Source organism: Lampetra fluviatilis, chromosome 51 (assembly GCF_964198595.1).
Source record: "Lampetra fluviatilis chromosome 51, kcLamFluv1.1, whole genome shotgun sequence".
Classification (NCBI taxonomy): Eukaryota; Metazoa; Chordata; class Hyperoartia; order Petromyzontiformes; family Petromyzontidae; genus Lampetra; species Lampetra fluviatilis.
In genome coordinates this window covers 9,771,650-9,791,684 of record NC_136325.1, presented here as the reverse complement: position 1 = coordinate 9,791,684, position 20,035 = coordinate 9,771,650, and the positions used below count along the sequence as shown (strand labels likewise).

The 20,035-nt window shown below is 55.0% G+C and overlaps 1 protein-coding gene across 6 annotated transcripts in view; it reads right to left on the bottom strand.

The window, feature by feature from the left end:
* Positions 1 to 439: 439 nt before the first annotated feature.
* The window catches only part of LOC144948961 (LIM and senescent cell antigen-like-containing domain protein 1), a 50,073-nt gene continuing 30,477 nt past the window's right edge, over positions 440 to 20,035 (bottom strand). For 2 of the 6 annotated variants that reach the window (XM_078878739.1, XM_078878742.1), the window contains exons 2-10: positions 14,896 to 15,055; positions 14,523 to 14,589; positions 13,375 to 13,495; positions 12,598 to 12,747; positions 12,073 to 12,223; positions 11,000 to 11,092; positions 10,158 to 10,206; positions 9,045 to 9,120; positions 7,963 to 8,472 (exon numbers count right to left, since the gene is read on the bottom strand). In XM_078878739.1, coding sequence (XP_078734865.1) covers positions 8,331 to 8,472; positions 9,045 to 9,120; positions 10,158 to 10,206; positions 11,000 to 11,092; positions 12,073 to 12,223; positions 12,598 to 12,747; positions 13,375 to 13,495; positions 14,523 to 14,589; positions 14,896 to 15,055 — 1,009 coding nt within the window. In that variant the 3' untranslated portion in view covers positions 7,963 to 8,330. Of the gene's footprint in view, positions 5,012 to 7,959; positions 8,473 to 9,044; positions 9,121 to 10,157; positions 10,207 to 10,999; positions 11,093 to 12,072; positions 12,224 to 12,597; positions 12,748 to 13,374; positions 13,496 to 14,522; positions 14,590 to 14,895; positions 15,056 to 17,836; positions 18,160 to 20,035 lie in introns of those variants that run through there. The other 4 variants (XM_078878744.1, XM_078878743.1, XM_078878740.1 and 1 more) reach the window with 4 other exon arrangements.

The following is a 20,035-nucleotide window of genomic DNA, read 5'->3' as shown; positions in this document are numbered from 1 at the left end:
CCGTCGATGGCCACCACCGCACAGCGACAGTAACGTTGAGGACACATCATGGCGAGAAGGGACGGTGGCCGACGGACGACACTGGCGGTGGCAGCCACAAAGGCGAGGTCGAACACTGTGGAGACGGAGTGGAAGGATCAGCCCAGATGCCAGAGCGCCACGAATCGCAAGACCACGAGGTTTTGAGCGATGGCGGCAGCATCGGGATCATTTCATCGGGCACGTGTGGATAGACCATCGATATTTAAGATACTTTTTAGATTGTGGGTATGGCGCAACTCGCAAGAATTGCCCATGACAGAGGCCCTGCGGTGTAGGATAGTCCACCTCACAGGAAACCCTTGGGATTGAGGAGGGCTAGAAATGGATGGATAGGTCGGGCAAACGTTACAAGCAGAAACGATGGACAGCAAGAGACGCACACGGGGACGCACGCACGTGGACTACAGTGACATTTATTTTACTCTTGGGAACTCCTCGACGTACAAAGCTCGCGTCGTTTGCCAGAACAAAGGCTCAACCGTAACACGAGCGCATGCGTGTCACATCACGAGATAGTGGTCACGGAGATGAACAAATTTCACCGTTTCGTCAGGTTCTGGTTTTCCGTCCGCGCCTGCTGGGGCGGGCGTCAGCGATACCGCGGCGGCTCCGCTTCGTCCTGCGAGGAAGCCCGCTGCCGAGCCGCCTCGCCGGCCTCAAGGCACGCGGTGGCAGTGATGCATCCTCCAATAACGGAGCTGGCCAGAAAAACACCCCGATATGGGACCACAGAGTTTGGGCAATCGTGCCAGTTGTTCCGGCTGCCCTTCCTGCTTCGTCTGTGGTGTCTCACACCTCTCAATCATTTTCTCTCTCACTTCAAGAGCGATCGAAAACTAAATGATCATCACTATTATTATCATGACGCGACGCACGAGACCGTAACATGAAACGTCACGGGTAAAGGCAAATACAGTAGAAGCAGAACACCGTTTTGTTTGTGCTGATGAGACCCAGGAGACAGACACTGGCCCAGAGTTTGCTCTCCTCGACAAGAGCTGCTTTTGGTAATATTTGTCTGGAGAGCCAAACGTTCCCCCGATGCGCTAAACCACAGCATCTTATTCATAACGTGGAAACAGGACGGCGCTGCACTTCTCTTCGTCGGTGTAAATCACCGCTGATGACGTCAACGATCCAAAAACCGGCAGAGCTCTCCAAAACCCAGGAAGGCTTCGGATGATTGACACGTCCGTCGACTCCATGAATTGTCACAATTCAGGGTCGCGATGCGATGGACTAATATTTGTTTCCTTTCGGGGTTTTCTGGTCTCATTTGTATTGTTTCTCCGTTCTGTTTTGGACTCTCATGCTCATCCCATTAGCATACATGTAACAGCGTATCGTTCAAATGTAACTCGCTAAATTGAGAACATAACATTCTGACGCACGCAATTTGGTGTCGCTATTTCGTAGTATTTACCCAGCAAAGCTGGACCCAGTCTCTTGTTTCAGGAGGGTCCTGCTAAGTTTCCACAGTCGGGTGCGACGACGTCGCTAGATGTTGTCCCAAATCAGTAAGCGCGCGCGTAATCTTTCACCCCGCTGGGCCTTACACACGGAGTGCTGTGAGCGAGCATCTATTACATCGTCAAATCTTTTGTACGCTCCATGTTCGTTCCACTCTCATAGTGCGAGGCCATCACGGCGGTAGTTCGCAGTGTAATAATTATTACACGTGATTATAATCTCAACCGAGTCGTAACTTGCAGGGGTCACATTTTCTCTAATTCCGCAATTTGGGCCCGTGACTCCGGCACGCGATGACCTCGTCTTTTTAACCGGGGTGGCCGCGGGGTTCGAACCGCAGACCCCCTTGCAACAATCGGCGAATGCACCAGGGAGGTATCGGGAACGGCCCCAGGCGATGGTTTCCAGCTGCGGCTACCTAGGGAAGGACCCAAGGACAGCTTCAGATACAAATCGTGCATGGGGTTGGTGGGCTCACAGTGCTGTTACCGCCATAATCTGCCTATCCCCAGCGTATGCAGTGCATTGTACACAGTGGCAGCGCGAGGCATGAGCAAACCAAGCAAAAGCTGAGGGCCACAAGTAGCCCAAGGCAGCCCCCCTGAATTCGTGAAAAACGTGTGGAATATCAGCTGTAACTCAAATACTAATAAACATTACGAGATAATTACCGTTACAAAAAAAACCTGGAAATTCATCTCTCTGCTCATCTCACTACATCTCTGCATTGTCTACTTCCATCTAACTCCATCTCCAACTCTTGTTTAGATCTCTTCCGTCATCCCACTTGGATTTTATATTCATTGAAAGGGGGGGGGGATTATATCTGCTCAGGGCAAATGAAGCAGCACCACCACCTCGTGTACACATTGTAAATAAGTGCACACACAGAAACACAGATATACAGTGAAACCTCTCTTATCTGTCATATCACTCGCACTCTCAATTATCTGCCACCCAGGATCGATCCGTGGATCTTCCCGGTATCCGCGAGTTCTAAGGCTCGTGGGTTAAGGCGCTTCGTGTGACGATACTGACCATGTGACTCGAGTTGCCACCTTCATCCACTGTCGACCAAACTCGGTCGGCACGAGGTCTGCCGTTATCAAATCTGCGCTACAGCATCTTCGCAGTGAAGTTCAACGCGGCAAACACACCGGTACCAGATCTCGGTACAAATCAATTGGTGCAGTCCCCTGACGCACAGATGTTCCCCGGATTGCGTGGGTCAAACCCCGCCTGGGACAGGTGGCAACTCCTTAGATGTAACAGACGATGCTGACAATGATGATGATGATGTTAGATGACGGTGATGATGTTAAGAGACAAGGGTCGTACGGCCACGTGTACACAAGCCGACCTCTGCTGAGATTGGCGCGCCGCTGCGTACGAATGGAACGTGCACGGGGAGTTGCGTTTATTCATTTATTAATGTGCGGACCTCCACACTTGTGAAAGCAGTTTATATAAAATATAGAATTACGTACGGGTAAGATATGACTAGCTATAGAGTCGTGGTCAAAGCACACTAGCGACAGCAGGCAGCTCGCTCGCTCTATCTCTCTGCAAAGTAATAATCATGCGTCGCCAAAGCAAATTAATTCAACACTACGTCGTAACTTTATTTATTTAAAAGCACGCTTAGACCGTACTCTCTCTTACAAGTAAAGTACAAATCTACTAAACTCTTCATGGGTAACTCAGGGAATACAAATCATTCAAAAACTAACAAACTAAATACGCATCTTAATCATTTGTTCGTATGCTGCCGTATGAATGAACGAATATATATACGTAGAGAACCACCGGCATCCGTCCATGTCGGTGTTTTACAAACTGAGCATCGATGCGAAGGCGCGTGCGTGTGTGTCTGCGCGCGTGTGCGCTAGCAAACGAGAAGGCTTTGATTAAGACAAGTTCCAGGACTGGGTTTTAATGCGGCTACCGTCTGTCGGGTGAAGTTGAACCCCGCCGCTGCTGCCGCCGCCTTCACTGGGAGTGGTTGGGGGAGCGCCCACTCATCAACGAGGAAGTCGCTCGTCCATTGACATGGACAGCTTGCACGCTGGTGGCCCGCACTGGCCGGCAAGATGCTCTTTGCCGAGGTCAGCTGTCGGAAGGCAGCTCAGGCTAGCGCAACCCGGCTACCAGCTTTGCATTGGCATCAGAAATTTTCATTCTCATTTATTATCGTCTCCTGCAAAGTTGTCGGCAGAAGGTGGCAAGGATTTCTACGGAGATTCCAACCGAATTGATTTGCGGCGTCACTTTTCACACAAATTTCGACCGCCACACCGGTACCCCAATGGCTTACTCTTGCGATTTAAGTCACGTTAACCGTGAAGCGGACGTGGCGCGTCGCATTTCTACGGTGAACGCACACCGCAGTAACAACCAGGGCGGCCGCTGGCTTCGAACTGCGAATCTCCGCAACGAGCGGCGATGCGATGAGAGGCAAAGGTTCACCTTGACAACCTGACAGATGCAGAAACACCCGCATGCAAAGACCAGTCCTGAGAAAACTTTCAATCACAGCCCAGTGTCCTGTGTAGCGAGGACAGAGCGTGGAGGGCGCTCTCTTGAGACGCTCACGACGCGGTCCCGTGGCGAGGCAGCGGTGGCGCAGCGAGCCCCGTGCCGCACCACGCCGGCAGAATAAGCAATCCTCTGGAGAGCGGACGGCACGGACGGCACGGGCGGCACGACGGAGTCGGCCCGTGGCTCTCGCCGAAATATAAAAAAAAATCCCCCAAACAATGATAATGCGCGGCGCGAAAAACAACGGGGGTACGCGGTGAAAAGAGACGCGCGACGATTATCTCTGCGCTGGTAACATTAAGGCACCGTTTGCTTTGGGGAGTGAAGTTGTAAGAGGGCAGCCCAGCGGGGAGGTGAGGATAGTCGCTTGCCTGGCAACAAGCCTCTGCTTCTGTGGTTCGAGACTTCGGCTGTGTGTGTGTGTGTCTGCGAGTGCGTGCGTGCATGTGTGTGTGTAATCGTATGAACGTAGTTATACTTGTGTGCGCGTGCGTACAAACATACGCGTGCGTGCTTGTCGACAGACCAGTGTGACATGCAGAAGCCACGTCTGGCAGGAGTGTGCGGGCACGTGCGTGTGTAGCCATACGGATGTACACTTGTCTCTGCGTGCGTACACGCGTGCATGTGACGTATGTGTGTATGTTGAACTTCTTTCGCGCCGTACGTAGCCAACCGGGTGCGACACACCCATGTAAGGCGCACGCCGTGTACGTGCGAGTGTGTGTGTAGTCATACAAACAAAAGCGTTACACTCGTTTCTATGTGTGTGTGTGTCTGTGTGGACGCACACGTCCGTCACGCACGTACGTACGTACGCGGGTGTGTGCGTGCGTGCGTGCTGCATCACTTGCGCGCCAGATCCTCGGCCAGCTTCTTCAGACGTTTCTTCAGCTCCAGCGGGAACTTCTCGTAACATTTCTTGCAAACTGGCTTCATGTCAAACTCCACAAACTTGTTCCTGTTTGCCAGAGCCAATCAGGGAGAAACACAACCCATTCACGGTTAATGTCTTAACATAAAAAATATAATCGCACACTCGTAGCAATGATTGCGTAAATGCCTCAGTGACTCAAAGGCGCCATCGCATCTCAAACATTGAAAGGGCACCCCCGGTGGCAGCTGTCCCTGTACGGCGACTCGGCACCGGCCTCCAAGTGGGCGTTAGTCTACCAGAAAGGGTGGGGGGGGGGCGATGACCGTGAAGTGAAATCCCCGTCGAGTCATTTGCAGCGTCATTTGACAAAAACATTTTTTTTTTACAAATCTCGACCACGACGCCGGCACACGATGCCCGACTCATCGCAAATGACGTCAGCGTGGGGGTGGGGGGGGTGGAGGTCTTTGACGTCCACCGTGAGACGGAGAGCGCGGAGCGATTTTATGGTGAATGCACCAGGACGGCGTTTAATGAACCCGGGTAGCCGCTGGATTCTAAACTGTGAGGCCGGTGCAGCGAGTCGGGGACAGCGCTCCCCCTGGGGCCACGTCGTCAATTTGAGATGCCGTTTCTACGCCGACTCACAAACATGAAATCATTAAATAAACAACGTCCACTGGCTTTGCACAGGTTTTCAAAATCATGCGCGCAGTTGTGTTTAGAATAAACTCCAGTCAACGGAAAAATCATCGCAACCAATCACACGGCATTGTTATTGGGCATGCAAAATGGAAGCCCCGATCCTTTGATTCTCTCACGCACGATGCCGTCCAATTACGCGTGCAGGAATAAACATTTAGTAATTTGTGTATGTGGCAATTAATTTTTTTTTATTAGGAAGCCACTGGAGGTATGCACTTTTACATCTAGATTGCAAACTAATTTCTTTAGAACTGATTTTTGTGTTTAGTTTGTTGTTATTTCCCCGCACCTCCGATTTGCATGGTTGGCTACGTACGGTGTGAAAGAAGTTTAACATACATACCTTAAACTAAACTATAAACCATTTTATTTTACCAGGTAAGGCCCATTTCGCCAATGGCTCTATTTCAGGGAGAGGCGAGACCTGGCCACACGTGACAAGAGCTCATCGTGGAAGTGGCTTATCACACGTGAGAATTTGTAACAGCAGCCAAATCATCTAAACGCAGCACGTTGTTTCTAAATGTGGAGGGGGTCCAAAATCAGCGGAACCCAGAGAAAGATTCACGCGACCTCCACGGGGAGAGAGAACACGGGGACTACAACAGGCATCGTCAGGGTCTGGGGTCGAACCCACGCCCTCTTGCATAGCAGGCGAGGGAGGTAACATTTCCTCGCCACCGTACTGGGTTCGCGTGCGGCCTGCAAGCCACTAAGGCGGCGCTTACACGTACCACCCCTTTAAAGAAACGGAATCGAATCTCCCGATGCAAAAAATGTGACGTCACATCGGAGCGCAAGCAGGGAGCATCTGTTAGCGGCTACGTCAACAAGCACGCGTGCCGGCTCTCACGAACAACATTCACGGTCATTCGGGTCACGTTGTGCGAGCGAAACGTGCGTCGTACACCCTCCTTCACCCGACACGGCCAATTAGCCCTTTCGCGTCATTGGTTTTTCTTCCGATTCCGTTCCGACCATGCCGTACGTCATTAAAACGGAACCGGAAGAAAAAATAAATAAAATAACTTTGTTGGTACCGAGGCTCCCACAAGGCTATGCGGGAGGGCGTGTGGTGCAGTTTGGCGGCAGCTGTCATAGTGTGCGGTCGTGTCACTACGGTTCTCTGTGGTGAGCACAACGTCTTTAAAAACAACGGCGCTGTGCCTCTCTACGTAAAATTAACGCCAACCGCTGGCACGTTCCGAGATTCTGTGGTGAACGGGACACCCTGTAACTTGTGGATGTCTCTGATCGGGAAAGGGTTAAAAAAACAAACGTGCGTTGGCACGTTTGTGTTCACGTGATGACTGAATTCAATTGGCCGTGTCGGGTGGAAGAGATTGTACAACGTGCATTCTACTTACACAACCATCTGACCCAACAAACGTGCGCTTAGATCCTTTAAATCACTTTGGAAAACGTCTCAACGAATCTTTAACCTCGCTGGGATTGCGCGAGGTGACGTAGTGACGTTACATCTCATGGGGTTACTTCATCGTCCAGGTCAGACGACGACTCTCATCGTTTGTACGGAGAGAATGGTTCAGAACGCAGCTCAATGGAGCAGCAGACATCCCTGTAATCCGTACGCAAAGCGGAAAGGTGAGTGTAAGCCAGTGTTAGGAATTGAGAAATCACAGACATTCTAATAATGCGGCAAAAACACGTAAGGCCATGATGAAATGACCAAGCTGTCAGGCAACTATTACTGTTGTTTTGCTCGTTTAACCAGAACAGTCTCGCCGAGTCTCACGACTCCTTTTCAGGAGAGTCCTGCCAAGTTTTCGCAGGCGGGGGGAGCAGTGTTGCTGTGTGTGAAATCCCAACTGAGTAAACTGCAGATCATTTTTTTGAGTATTTGCGATGTTTTTTACCAATACCGGTTGGAGTGGATCTGTGTTTCTTTTATTAGCTATGGGAGGAAACCAGGCACCGTGGTGGCTACGAGATGTTAACTACCTCGCCTGGTATACAGGAGGTCATGGGTTCGGTCCCGACCCTGACGCCTGCTGCTGTATATTTGGAGTTTGCGTGTCTCTCTCGCTGTGGTCGTGTGGATTGTTCTCCGGGTCCTCCGGGTTTTCACTCCACATTTAGAAACGCGCATTTAAGAGTATTTGGCTGCTCTAAATTTCCACGTGATAAGCCACTTCTCGTTGGGCTGTCATTTGTGATAGCCGGGTCGCTTCTGAAAGAGAGCTACATAGCTCAGTGGGCCTGACCTGGTAAAAAAAACTAAGTTTAAATAGTTTTAGTTTAAACTGGAGAACTCGGAGAAAATCCGTGCGGAACAGGCGGAGAACATAAAAACTGCACACGGAATGACGCCCAAGGTCGGGAATATCAACAGAATTCCAAAATCCGCATTGTCCGCTGTGGACAATTGCCCGAGGTCCACGATCCTGCAACTGGGATGTGTGGCCAACCCCACCGGGGAACGTTCGGCACGGAGGAGAAGCCGGCGAGCACGGCGATCGCTTTGCGCGACGGGAAAGAGAGGGCCTGACAACTCGGTCGCCCATCGAGGTCGGCGCGGAGGAGCGAGCAAAGAGGTCACGCAAAGAGAGGTCACGCAAAGAGAGGTCACGCAAAGAGAGGTCACGCAAAGAGAGGTCACGCTAACAGATCGTGGCGGTGGCGGGGGAGGGGCCGGCAGGTCGGCGGAGGCCGAAGGTCGCAGAGCAGCCGGCCGCCGTCAGAGGCAGCCGTCGCGGCGGCCCTTCTTCTTGCGGCGCTCCTTGCGCTCGCGCCTCGCCAGGCGGCCGCGCAGCTCCGACGGGAAGCGCTCGTGGCAGCGGCGGCACACGGGCTTGAGGTCGACCTCCACAAACTTGGTGCTGGGGCCGTGGAGTCGGCGCGGCCAATGGGCGTGGGACGTGCATGTGTGCGTGTGTGCGTGCGTGCGTGCGCGTGCGTTGTGACCGTGTCGTGAGCGTGCATTATGTGCGTGTGCGCGCTCGTGATAAAGCGTGCGTATGCGAGTTCATAAGTGCGTGTGTGTGCAGAGTAGTGTCCGCATATGCGCGTTTAATAGTGTGTGTGTGTGTGCGTGTCAGCCAGCGAGTGAGCCGGCGATTAATTAAGTGAGCAAGGGAGCGAGCGAGCCAGCGTACGGGCGAAAGAGAGAGAGAGAGCGAGGGAGGGAGGGAGCGAGCTGATGCTCGTGAGCAGCGCGGGTAGAGCGACGCGGTGCGTGGGGGACGGGGGGGGGTCGGATTTGGGTGGGGAAACGAGAACGGAAGACACAGGTGAGAAACGTGGCCGCGAAAACCGAGACAAAACGGCAGAGAGGAAACCGCGCACGCGGGAAACGGGGCCGGAGGTGGCGGCAGTCGTAGAAACAGAACAGTGGGAGAGGTGCGAGGGGGGACGAGGCGCGGCGTGGCGAGCGCCGGCGGGCGAAGCTCACCTGAGGGTGAGCTTGGCGTTGCAGGTGGAGCAAGAGAAGCAGCCCACGCACCAGGCCTTGTTGAGGGCCGACACGACTGCGGGGAGACGACACGGCGGTTATCGCGCCCATCGACGAACCCGCCCTCGATCGCTCGCACGGACGAGCACGCGCGCAACCAGAGTTCGATCCCCGACATCAGCGGCGGAATATGTACAGGGACAGGACGCAGGAACTCTCCACAGGAGACGAGGGTGGGTGGCAGATGGGGGTGTGTGTGTGTGTGTGCGTGGAGCGGTGGTGCAGTGGTTAGCGTGCTGCGCTGTGAAGCCGGCGAGCCGAGTTTGATTCCGGCTCGCTGCCAACATCGGTGACGATTCGCCGAACCGGTTCTGGACCTCACTTAGGTCGACTCGGCCATAAATGAGTACCTGATGCAGGGTGTAAACATTAGCATTGGGGGAGACAAAGGCGGCCGGGCATGGTGCTGTCTACCCGCTCCCTTAAGTGTGCCGTGTCGGCCTTCGTTAGTTATTAATCGCTAACAGCACTTGCCCCAACAGACCGTTAGAGGCTACGCGGGGGATCTTAGTCTTTGTGGTGACCTCAACATGCAAGAGGCCGGGGACGCGCCGCACAGGCCCCGAGTCGCCGTGCGGTCTCTGGGCGCTACGCAGCCGGAACGCACCTCCACTCAACATACACACAAGGCAAAGATCCCCCGTATAACCGGACTGTTGAGGCAAGTGCTATTAGCGAGTACCTATGAAGGCTGGAACGGTACACGAGGGGGTGGATGGCCAGCATCACGCCCGACCGCCTTTGTCTCCTCAGTGGCGATGTTTACATACCGCACCAGGTCCTAATTTGAGGCCGAGTCGACCTAGGGGAGGCCCAGGACCGGTTCAAATAATCGTCACCGGTGTTGGCCGTGACCGGGAATCGAACTCGGGTCGCCGGGTTCTTAGCAAAACGCGCTAACCGCAACACTACCGCTCTCCACATACACACACACACACGCCCACTCACCCCCGCACCTCCGATCAGCACGGCTGTCGACGTACAAAGGTGCGAAAAAAGCTCGACACACACGCAGTGATAAACGGAGAGGGCGCGACGGAGCCCGCTACTCACCATCTCCCTCGATCACCCGGTTGCACAGGTAGCAGACGTCGCCAAACAGCTGCGGAGAGACGGCGAGCATATCATCTATATGTAGAATAAACATGTAGAAGCCGCGCGCGTAAAAAGAGCATCGAACGTTGCTGCTGCTGCTGCGGTGCAACGAGGCCGAGTGGCAGCGCGCTCGCCGCTTGCTAACGAGGCTCGTGGTTGGAGGCACACGCCCGCCCTGGTTAATACTGCGGGGTTTTCAACCGTGAACGTACGACACGCCGTCCGCTTACCAGCGGATGTTGCAGATCCCCTGATGTTTATTCGGTAGACGGTAGAGCATTGTGCGCCCGTGTCGCAGTGGGAATTTGACCAAATTAAAAAAAATTCCGCAAATTACTCAACAGGGAACGAAACGGTCGGCAATGCGGCCTCTCTGTTGTCTGGAGTCTTAGAGACGCGGGGAGTCTTTTGTGTTCCCTAAATAATACTCATGTTAAATACATGATGCCATGAAATCACATGACGTTAAAATTGAATTTATTCACTCGCATGACATCAGGACGGCCCACGGTTAAATGCAGGCTCACGGCGGGCGAGCACAGCTGAGCAAACATTACAAATGAGAGGGAACAACAAAAAAACGAGTAAACCAAGTGACTGTCGTGGACCCTCGCGAGACTTGGCGAGGCCTCCCCCCGCCCCAGTAAACGCGCCAACGTTGTTAGCGCGTTGCTGGAACCGTTGGGCCAACGTCGGACGGACGTTCCATCTTTACTAGGTGGGCGAGTAAGCGCACGCAAAGGGAGAGCGGGCGGGCGGGCGGGCGGGCGAGCGAGCGGCAAGCGGGCAGGCAGCCTCACCTGGTTGTAGTGGGTCTCGCAGTACGCCAGGCCCTTGCGCTCGTAGTGGCGGTGTCCCAGGAACGGCTTCTCACACTTGGCGCACACAAAGTGCTGCGGACACACCGACACACCGGCACATCAGCATCACCGACACCACTGACACACCAGCACCACTGACACACCAGCATCACCGACACACCAGCATCACCGACACACCAGCACGCCGACACACCACCACGACACCGACACCACCACGACACAGAACAAACGATGGTGATCGCAGAAATCCAACAGCCGCACCCGGATGCGTCGCGACCTCGGGATCAACGCAGCGTGGACCGACAGTTTGGTGAAGGCAGGCAGCAGAGGCGTACGTGGGAGTCTAGAAATGCAGTACAACAATGGGTTTTTGCTATGCTATCCCCTCTGCTGCCCACCAGATATTCCCGCAGCAGCCCTTTGATAATGGCGTGTTCACACAACGCGTTTTCGCTGTAACACTCACACACTCATACTCACTCTCTCACTCATTACACTTACCCACTCACACTCAAACAAAGAGAAAGATCCCCCATATAGCCTTAACAGGCTGTAGGGGAAAGTGCTGTCAAGCGAGCACTTGTGAAGGCCGGAACGGCACATGGGGAGGTGGGTGGCCAGTACCACGCCCGGTCGCCCTTGTCACATCAGTGGCGATGTTTACACACCGTACCAGGTACTCATTTGAGTCCGAGTCGACCTAGGGCAGGCTCAGGACCGGTTCAGATAAATCGTCACCGGTGTTGGCCGTGAGCGTGAATTGAACTCGGGTCGCTGGGTCACCGCAGAAGCGCTTCTGCGGCTGTCTGGAACGCTCTTCCTTCCGATATTAGGAAGCCACTGGAGCTATGCACTTTTATATCATCTCGATTGAAAACTAATTTCTTTAGAACTGCTCGTTGTGTTTAGTTTATTGTCCTTCCCTCCTCAAATTAACGCGGTTGGCTACGTAAGGTGCGGAAGAAGTCCCAACACACACAAGGAGGTAGCGCAGTGGTGTGCTAACCGCTACCATGCCCCACACACGCACACACACACAGAGAACACCATACCTCCACGTGCCACTGCTTGCCCATGGCGTTGACGACGCGGCCTTCGATGGGGCGACGGCACGCGCCGCAGATGGGGATCCCCATCTTGTCATGGCAGGGCAGGCAGTAGAGCTCCCCCTTGAGCTCGCGTGCATCAGCCGTCAGCTCCTTACTGCACACACACACACGCACACACACACGCACGTGCTGTTGGCGAGCAACTACGAAGTCCGGCATGGCGCACGAGGGGGTGGGTGACCAGCACCACTCCCGGCCTTTTTGTCTCCCCAGTGGCGATGTTTACACTCCGCACCAAGTATTCATTTTAGGCTGAGTCGACCTAGGGGAGGCACATGACCGGTTCAGATAAATCATCACCGGTGTTGGCCGTGAGCGCAAATCGAACTCGGGTCGCCGGGTTCGTAGCGCAGAGCGCTTGACCGCCACACCACCGCTCCCCACACGCACACACACGCACACACACGCACACATGCGCACACACCTGTGAACACAACACAGACCCTACAGCGCGATGAAGCCACATACCCGCAGTTGGTGCAGTTGAAGTGGTCTGGGTGGTAGGGGTCGTTCTTGAAGAGCAGTGGCTGCTCGTCGATGATTGCGTGGCACTTCTGGCAGATGTACTTGCCCAGGCCCTTGGCTTTCTCTCGGTTGTGGCACGGGCGGCACAGGTGTCTGTGGTGGGATGGGTCGTGCACGCACGCACGGATAAACACGAGTCAGACGCACTGCTTGGGCAAGTGCTGTTAGCGAGTAGCGTCTATGACGGCCGGCACGGCACACGAAAGGGTGGCGGTCCAGCACCACACCCGTCCGCCTTTGTCTCCCCAATGCCGATGGTTACACACCGCACCGGGTGCTCATGTAAACCCGAGTTCACATAGGGGAGGCTAGGCCAGGGCCGGTTCAGATATTATTTGTGAACGGACATCAAACTCAGGTCGCCGGGTTCATAGCGCAGCGCGATAACCGCTGCACTACTGCTCCCGTATCAATAACAACCGCCATTCGCCACTAAGTGGCGGTGATGTCACCACGGTGCTTATGCCAGGCTATGTGCACTTTGATGCCACGTGAATTGCTGAAATATCACTGGCAGGAGGTCACAGGACCGACCCAGGTGCCATGGGTAGACTGACTGAGATGACTGGCATATACACGTGCGCACACACGCGTGCACACACAGGCACGCACACACGCGTGCACACACAGGCACGCACACACAGGCATGCACACACAGGCACGCACACACAGGCATGCGCACACGCACGCTGTGCGGTTCGGCGAGCATTGCCCCCTCACCTGCCGGCGTTCTTGACAAAGCCGACGTCCGCCAGCATCTCGCTGCAGATGTTGCAGCGGAAGCACTCGGGGTGCCAGCTGTTGTTCATCGCCTTGATGACCCGGCCGACGATGAACTCGCCTGATTTGGGCGCCCGGACGGACGGCGACACGCGCAGCGCCGCACGGTCACGGTCGACGGGAGGGGGAACGGGGGGTGGGGGAACGGGGGGCGGGGGAACGGAGGGCGGGGGAACGACGGTCGGGCCCCGAAACAAACAGAAAGCATTGCGCACGTGCAACGCTCTGGGCCCCATTTGAGCCGGCGTGGCGGTCACGTGACCGCCACACGTTCCCGTGGTTTGTGAGCACACCTCGCTCGGCGTGTCGTTATTCCCACATTAATCGTAGTGAGATTCTGAGTGGCCAAACAACCTCAAAATATCACATTTTGGATTTTATTATCGTTACTTGGAAAAAGTCTCAGCTCTGAGAATGTGAAATCGCCGCGCCCTAGCGTGGATAAGAGGTCACTTGAAGGAATCTCAAAACTAGATCTCTGATATCCGCTTCTGTGGGCCGTTCTCTCACGAGGGGGGGGTGCGCAGTTCCCTGCCGTACTTCCGGATGGAGACATCAGCTCACGGCACGACCACGCCACCGATGGAATCGGATTGGGGAAAAAACCGGCAAAACAACTTCTCTAAAGGTCATGTGGCACACACGTGCCCACGTGCGTGTATAGCGCGTGTGTGCGTGTGTTTGTGTGTGTGTTTGCGAGTGTACTATGAAGGAAGCTCGTGAAGGACGCTGCTACTGGTCAGTTGGAGGCAGTCGCCCTCCAACAACAACCGAGGGCAGAGAAGTGATGCTCACAACAATGAGCGGAGCGCCGGGCGGCTAAAACGCAACAAGTTGGCACAGGAGGGGGCACAGCTGGTGTGCATCTGCCAGTCATCTCACTCGGTCGACCCACGGCACCTGCTGGGTCTGTCCCGTGACCTCCTGCCAGCAGTTCACTTCGTGGCCTTAAAGCGCACCTGGCCTGACACAGGCGCCGTGGTGACGTCACCACAACTTCGTGTGTGTACGTGTGCGTATGTGTGCGCGCGTGCGCGCATGTGGGTGTGTGAGTACATGTTCGTGTGGGTATATGTGTGCTTACTCACCACACTGCCCGCAACACGGAGCAAAGAGCATCTGGAAGTCGTGCTCGCAGTATTTCCTGCCTTCAAACTGAAACACAGACACAGCGAGAATGACATGCTTCACATCAATCACTTGGTACTAGTGGTCATCACGGTCGCACGCTACGAGCGGTAGTCACGGTGACGTGGTACTAGCGGTAGTCACGTGGTACTAGCGGTAGTCACGGTGACGTGGTACTAGCGGTAGTCACGGTCGCGTGGAACTGGCGAGTCACAGTCACGTGGTACTGGTGAGCTGGTGAGCCAGTGATCTGGTATACGGACGAGTCTGTGAGCGTGTGAGCAGGTGAGAGGGTGAGCTAGTGAGCGTGCGAGCGAAGTGCCGAGTCGTCACCTCGTAGAAGAGTCCGTCGGGGAACTGCTGGAAGCACTGCGCGCACACGAAGCAGTTCTCGTGGAATAGCTCCCCGTTGCTGTTCACGATCCGCTCGGTGGCGGCGAACCCGGCCTTGCAGCGTTCGCACGCCGCGTTCGCCAACGCCGACGCCATGTTACTGTAACACAGAGACAGAGACGACGATCTACTGGGTGTCGTACAACGCCGACGCCATGTTACTGTAACAGAGACAATGCGTGCAGACCACGATTCTGTAGCCCTGAAAGCACCGTTGAGGCAAGTGCTGTTAGCAAGAGCACTTAATCAAGGCCAACACGGCACACGAGGTGCCCGGTATACGTGCCAACGTTGGCACGCGGTGGTGGACGTTTACCGAACCTTTGCTGGGTGGTGGTGGGTGTGGCTAACACCATGCCTGGTAGCCTTGATCACAGACACTAGAAGTATTAACTACTTTTTATTCAACCAGGTAAGGCCCACTGAGCTGTCTAGCTTTATTTCAAGAAGCGACCTGGCCACAAATCATGGCTCAAAGAAGTGGCCTATCATGTGGGCATTTATATCAGCCAAATACTCTAAACTCGTGACATTGAGTCTAAATGTGGAGGGAAAAACCAGACGACCAAGAGAAAACGCGACCACGGGAAGAACCCGCAAACTCCACATGTGCAGGCGTCAGGGTCGGGATCGAACCCACGACTACCTGCATACCAGGCGAGGTAGTGAACATCTCCTACCCACCGTCGCGCCCAGACAGAAGACAAAGATACAGACAACGATCCCCGCCCCCCCCCCCATACAGCGTCAACAGCCGTTATCGTGCACGAGGGGTTGGGTGGCCGTCGAGCAAACACGAACCTCGCCGGCTCCATAACCAATCGCCAAAAACAAGAGAGGCATTTTCCATTCACGTCAACATACCCACCCCTCGCTCACTCAGCTAAGGCTGCAGGGGCACGAGTGCTGTCAGCGAGAACCTATTTATGGTCACGGGCACCGCTGACCCGCTCGCTCGCACCACCACGGTCACCCAGGCAGGGCGACAATCAGCAGAGGCACAGCCTCGTCGTCCTCCGGTGTTCACAGCAGTCACTCGCAGTTGGGAATCGAACTTCTATGTTCAGTTGGGAATTGTCTGTGTATGTGTGTGTACACACACACTAGTGTCTGTGTGTACACACTAGTGTGTGTGTGTACCGTCTGTTAAGACTGTACGGGGGGGGGGGATCTTTGTCTTTGTCGTGTATTGTCCGGATTAGAAGACACTGCGGAAAGTAAGACGCACCCCATATTTGTACCCAGTGCCAATAAAGTTGTACATTTCTGGATATAAAGATCCCCCATGTTGCCTTAACAGACTGTGGGAGCAAGTGCTGTTAGCGAGCACCTATGAAGGCCGGCATGGCACACGAGGAGGTGGGTGGCCAGCAATGCGCCTTTGTCTCTCCAGTGGTGATGTTTACACACCTCACCAGGTACTCATTAGAGGCCGAGTCACTGGTGTTGGCCGCGAGCGGGAATCGAATTTGGGGTCTCCAGGTGCACAGCGTGCAAACCGCTATGCCACCCTTCCCACAATTCTTGTCACTCACACACAGACATACACACACACACTCGCCTGCTGGATTATAAGCCACGCTCGCGATCTCTAGCTTTAAAACACGAGAGAAAGTGCGGAGACTGTGGTGATAGGCAGTGGTTGGGGCGATGGCCCTTCTTCACAGCAGAGAGAGGAGTATGGTAGCACAGTTGTTAATTATAGAATGAAATCATCTCCTCTGGGTGTGTACACATTCACGTGAGATTGCTCATCGGCTGCACTCGTGGCCTCAGCCTGTGTGTGCTCCGAACTAAACTCCACAAACGCAAACTCCACAATCACAAAACTCCACAATCACCAACAACACAATCACCAACTCCACAATCACAAATCCTACAAATGCAAAGCAGACTTCTGCGCCTTCACAGCGACACACAACAGGAAGACGTCAGTACAGCCGTGGATTGTTGAGTCAATGTGTGCAGTTGAGGGTAAACCCTCCTTCATCTGTATGTATGTTGAACTTCTTTCACATCATACATAGCCAACCGCGATAATCGGAGGTGCGGGGGAAGGACATCAAACTAAACACAAAAATCACTTCTAAAGAAAATAGTTTTTAATCGAGATGATTTGAAAGTGCATCGCTCCCAGCGGCTTCCTAATATTGGAAGGAAAAACGTTCCAGATGGCCGCAGAAGCGCATCTGATAGCGTGCGATGCGGTGACCTAGGGGAGGCCCAGGACCGGTTCAGATAATTGTCACTCGCGTTGGCCGTGAGCAGGAATTGAACTCGGGTCGCCGGGTTAGCAGCGCGCTAACCACGACACCACATTCACCCACTCTCACCCCTGCACAAGAGGCAGAACATACAAACTCCACCAACGAAGATGCCCGAGTCAGGAATTCAACCCAGGGGGTTGCTTGCTGTGAGGCACAAGTGTTACCACCGTGCCAGGCCATTATCACTCCGTTATTTACAAACTCTTTTTATCTTACCAGCCATGGCCCACTGAGCTATGGAGCTCAGTGGGCCATAGCAGTGACCTGGCTATCACAAATGATAGCTCAACGAAGTGAATCGTCATCATCATCGCGTGGAAATGTACAGCAGCCGAATACTCGAACTGCGTGTCGATTTTAAACGTGGAGGGAAAAACCGGAGGACCCAAAGCAAAAGCCACATGACCACAGGGAGAGAGACACGCAAACTCCAAATAGACAGCAGCAGGCGTCGTCAGGGTAGGGATCGAACCCACGGCCTCCTGCAAACAGGGCACGGTAGTCAACATCTCGCCACGGTGGCGACATGTTGACTACCGTGGCCCGAAGTGCACAGCACCACGGCGGCCGTGCCAGGGTGGAGGCTGGGCGGGACTGCGGCGTTGGCGGCTCACAGTTTGGCGTAGAAGTCGCAGAACTCCTTGTAGACGCGCACGTCGCTCTTGCGGCGCTGCACGCGCGACCGGGCGACCTCCCTCGACTCGGGCGGCGTGGCCGGAGGCACCGCGCTCATCGGCGGGGCCGGGCCCTCGGTGAGCAGCACGGCCGTCTCCGGCACCACCCACGGCTCTTCCGCCTCGAACGCGGCCTCCTGGTGCTCTGGGATGGCCGGAGGCCGGCCCGACGACGACTGGGAGCCGACCATCTTGGCAGGAACCTCCCCGGAACGTCTCGACGCGCGCACTTAGATTTCACCGACGTGGGGAAGCGCTGCCGCGAGCGACACTATTATTATTATTTAAAAATGTAGCTTTTTTCCTCTTTGTCTTCTCGGGCCAGGAGAAATGGGCACGCAGAAGCTGTGCGGCGATGCCCAAGCGGAACCCCGGCGACGCTCGGGAGGAGAGACTTCACATCCGCTCGTGCAACGACGACTCAGCTGAGGCACCCGGAGGAGCGAGCGAGCGAATGACCGCAGCGTCCTCGCTCGAGCTCCCAGCACGCCTCTCACCGCCCCCCCCCCCACCGGCCCCCACCGCGGTCCGCACGCCCTCCAACGGCCCCGGGAGCGCCGGTTCACGCGCTCTGCTATTCATAGCGGAGCGGTCACGACGACAGGTGTCTGGATCACCCCCTTGGGCTTGCGGCGACGACGATGACGAAAAGGGGGTGGGGGGGTGGGGGGTGGGGGGAGCCGTACCACTGCCCAAATTATTTTTTGGAGAACTCCCCACGGCAGATTTACGAGGCGACGCATTCCGAGATCGCCGGTGTCGCGTTTTCACGCGGGGACCCGGGGCCCCCCCTCGCCTGTCGGCAGCGTCGCCCGCGCCACTCGTCACGCCATCATTTCCACGCTCCTCCCCCGAGCACCGCGGCCCAGCGCCAGCGGCCGTAGACGGCGAGGTGGAGGGGCCGCCCGCAGTGTCGTCAGCGCAGGCTTGTGCGCCGAGAGCCGTACGCTCCACATTTTAACTTCCTATGCCCTGTCTATTTATAGGCGCGCGCGCGTTTGAAACTCCGGAAGGTGCATTAGGTGCGCGCGTGTGTGCGTGTGTGCGTGCGCGTGTTTGTAAGACCAGATTTTTATAACTTTACTGAGCAAGTTTGGGGTGCGTCGTACTTTCCAGGTCGTCTTATAATCCCGGAGAATACGGTCATTAGTTTGTTCCATGAAGAAAGGTTTCCGCCGTCAGTCCACTGACGACGGGGGGGGGGGGGGGGAATGAAACTCACGTAAATCGTATCACTCCAAAAGGGAGCGTTGAAACTCAAAATATGAGCAGGAAATGAAAGATGAGGTCCTGTTTACTGCCCTCACATCGTGGTGGAAAATCTGCATTCCCACTGGAGGCTTCCCCACAACTTGTTACAGATTTTCTCGACCCCAGAGGGACGATGGGCCGAGCCAGCAATTCATCTGCACCGAGATGTGTGGTGCCGGTGTTGCCGCACCGAGCCTGCAGCGCACGCACATTGTGATAGCAAGGGAGCGAGGGCTGGCTGAGAAATAGCCCCGGGGCTTCGGTCTACCGTGGAACCACTGCAGCACCGCCACCGCCACCCCATTTAACTCCCTGTGAGCGCAGCGACACCGCCGCCAATAATAACTCTGCCTCGCCTTGTAGGGGGGCGTCAGGGCCAGGGGGGCCGGGGCAGGGAGGCCAGGGGAGAGGAGAGGGCCAGAGCAGGGAAAGGCCGGACGATATTTAAGTCCCAGGCCGTTAAAACACGCGGTGGTTTGTTTTTTCTTCATGAGGAGTTCGAAAAAATCAGCGCGGCTTACGAAGAAGAAAACCACGACCCAAGTGGTTTCTTGGGCAAATGAGGCAGCGGTCGAAATTCCACATTCCCATGGCAGCAGCGAGCGTCTCCTTCGGATTACCACCACTCTTGACTTGCTCACAAAGCGGTACTGGTTTTATTGACCTCCCCCCCCCCCGAGGGCATGAGTTGAACTCGCAACCTTGCGACCGAGAGCCACTCGCTCTCCCGGCGAGCCGCCCGGCCAGGAAGAGACGTTTGTGACAATGGTTGACGTTTCCACGGCAACTTTTTGATCATCACCGTCCGTGACTGGATGGAATCAGTCACATGTCGACTATTTCGACCTAAAACTCATTCCTGCATTTAATTAAACAACACCTACACAG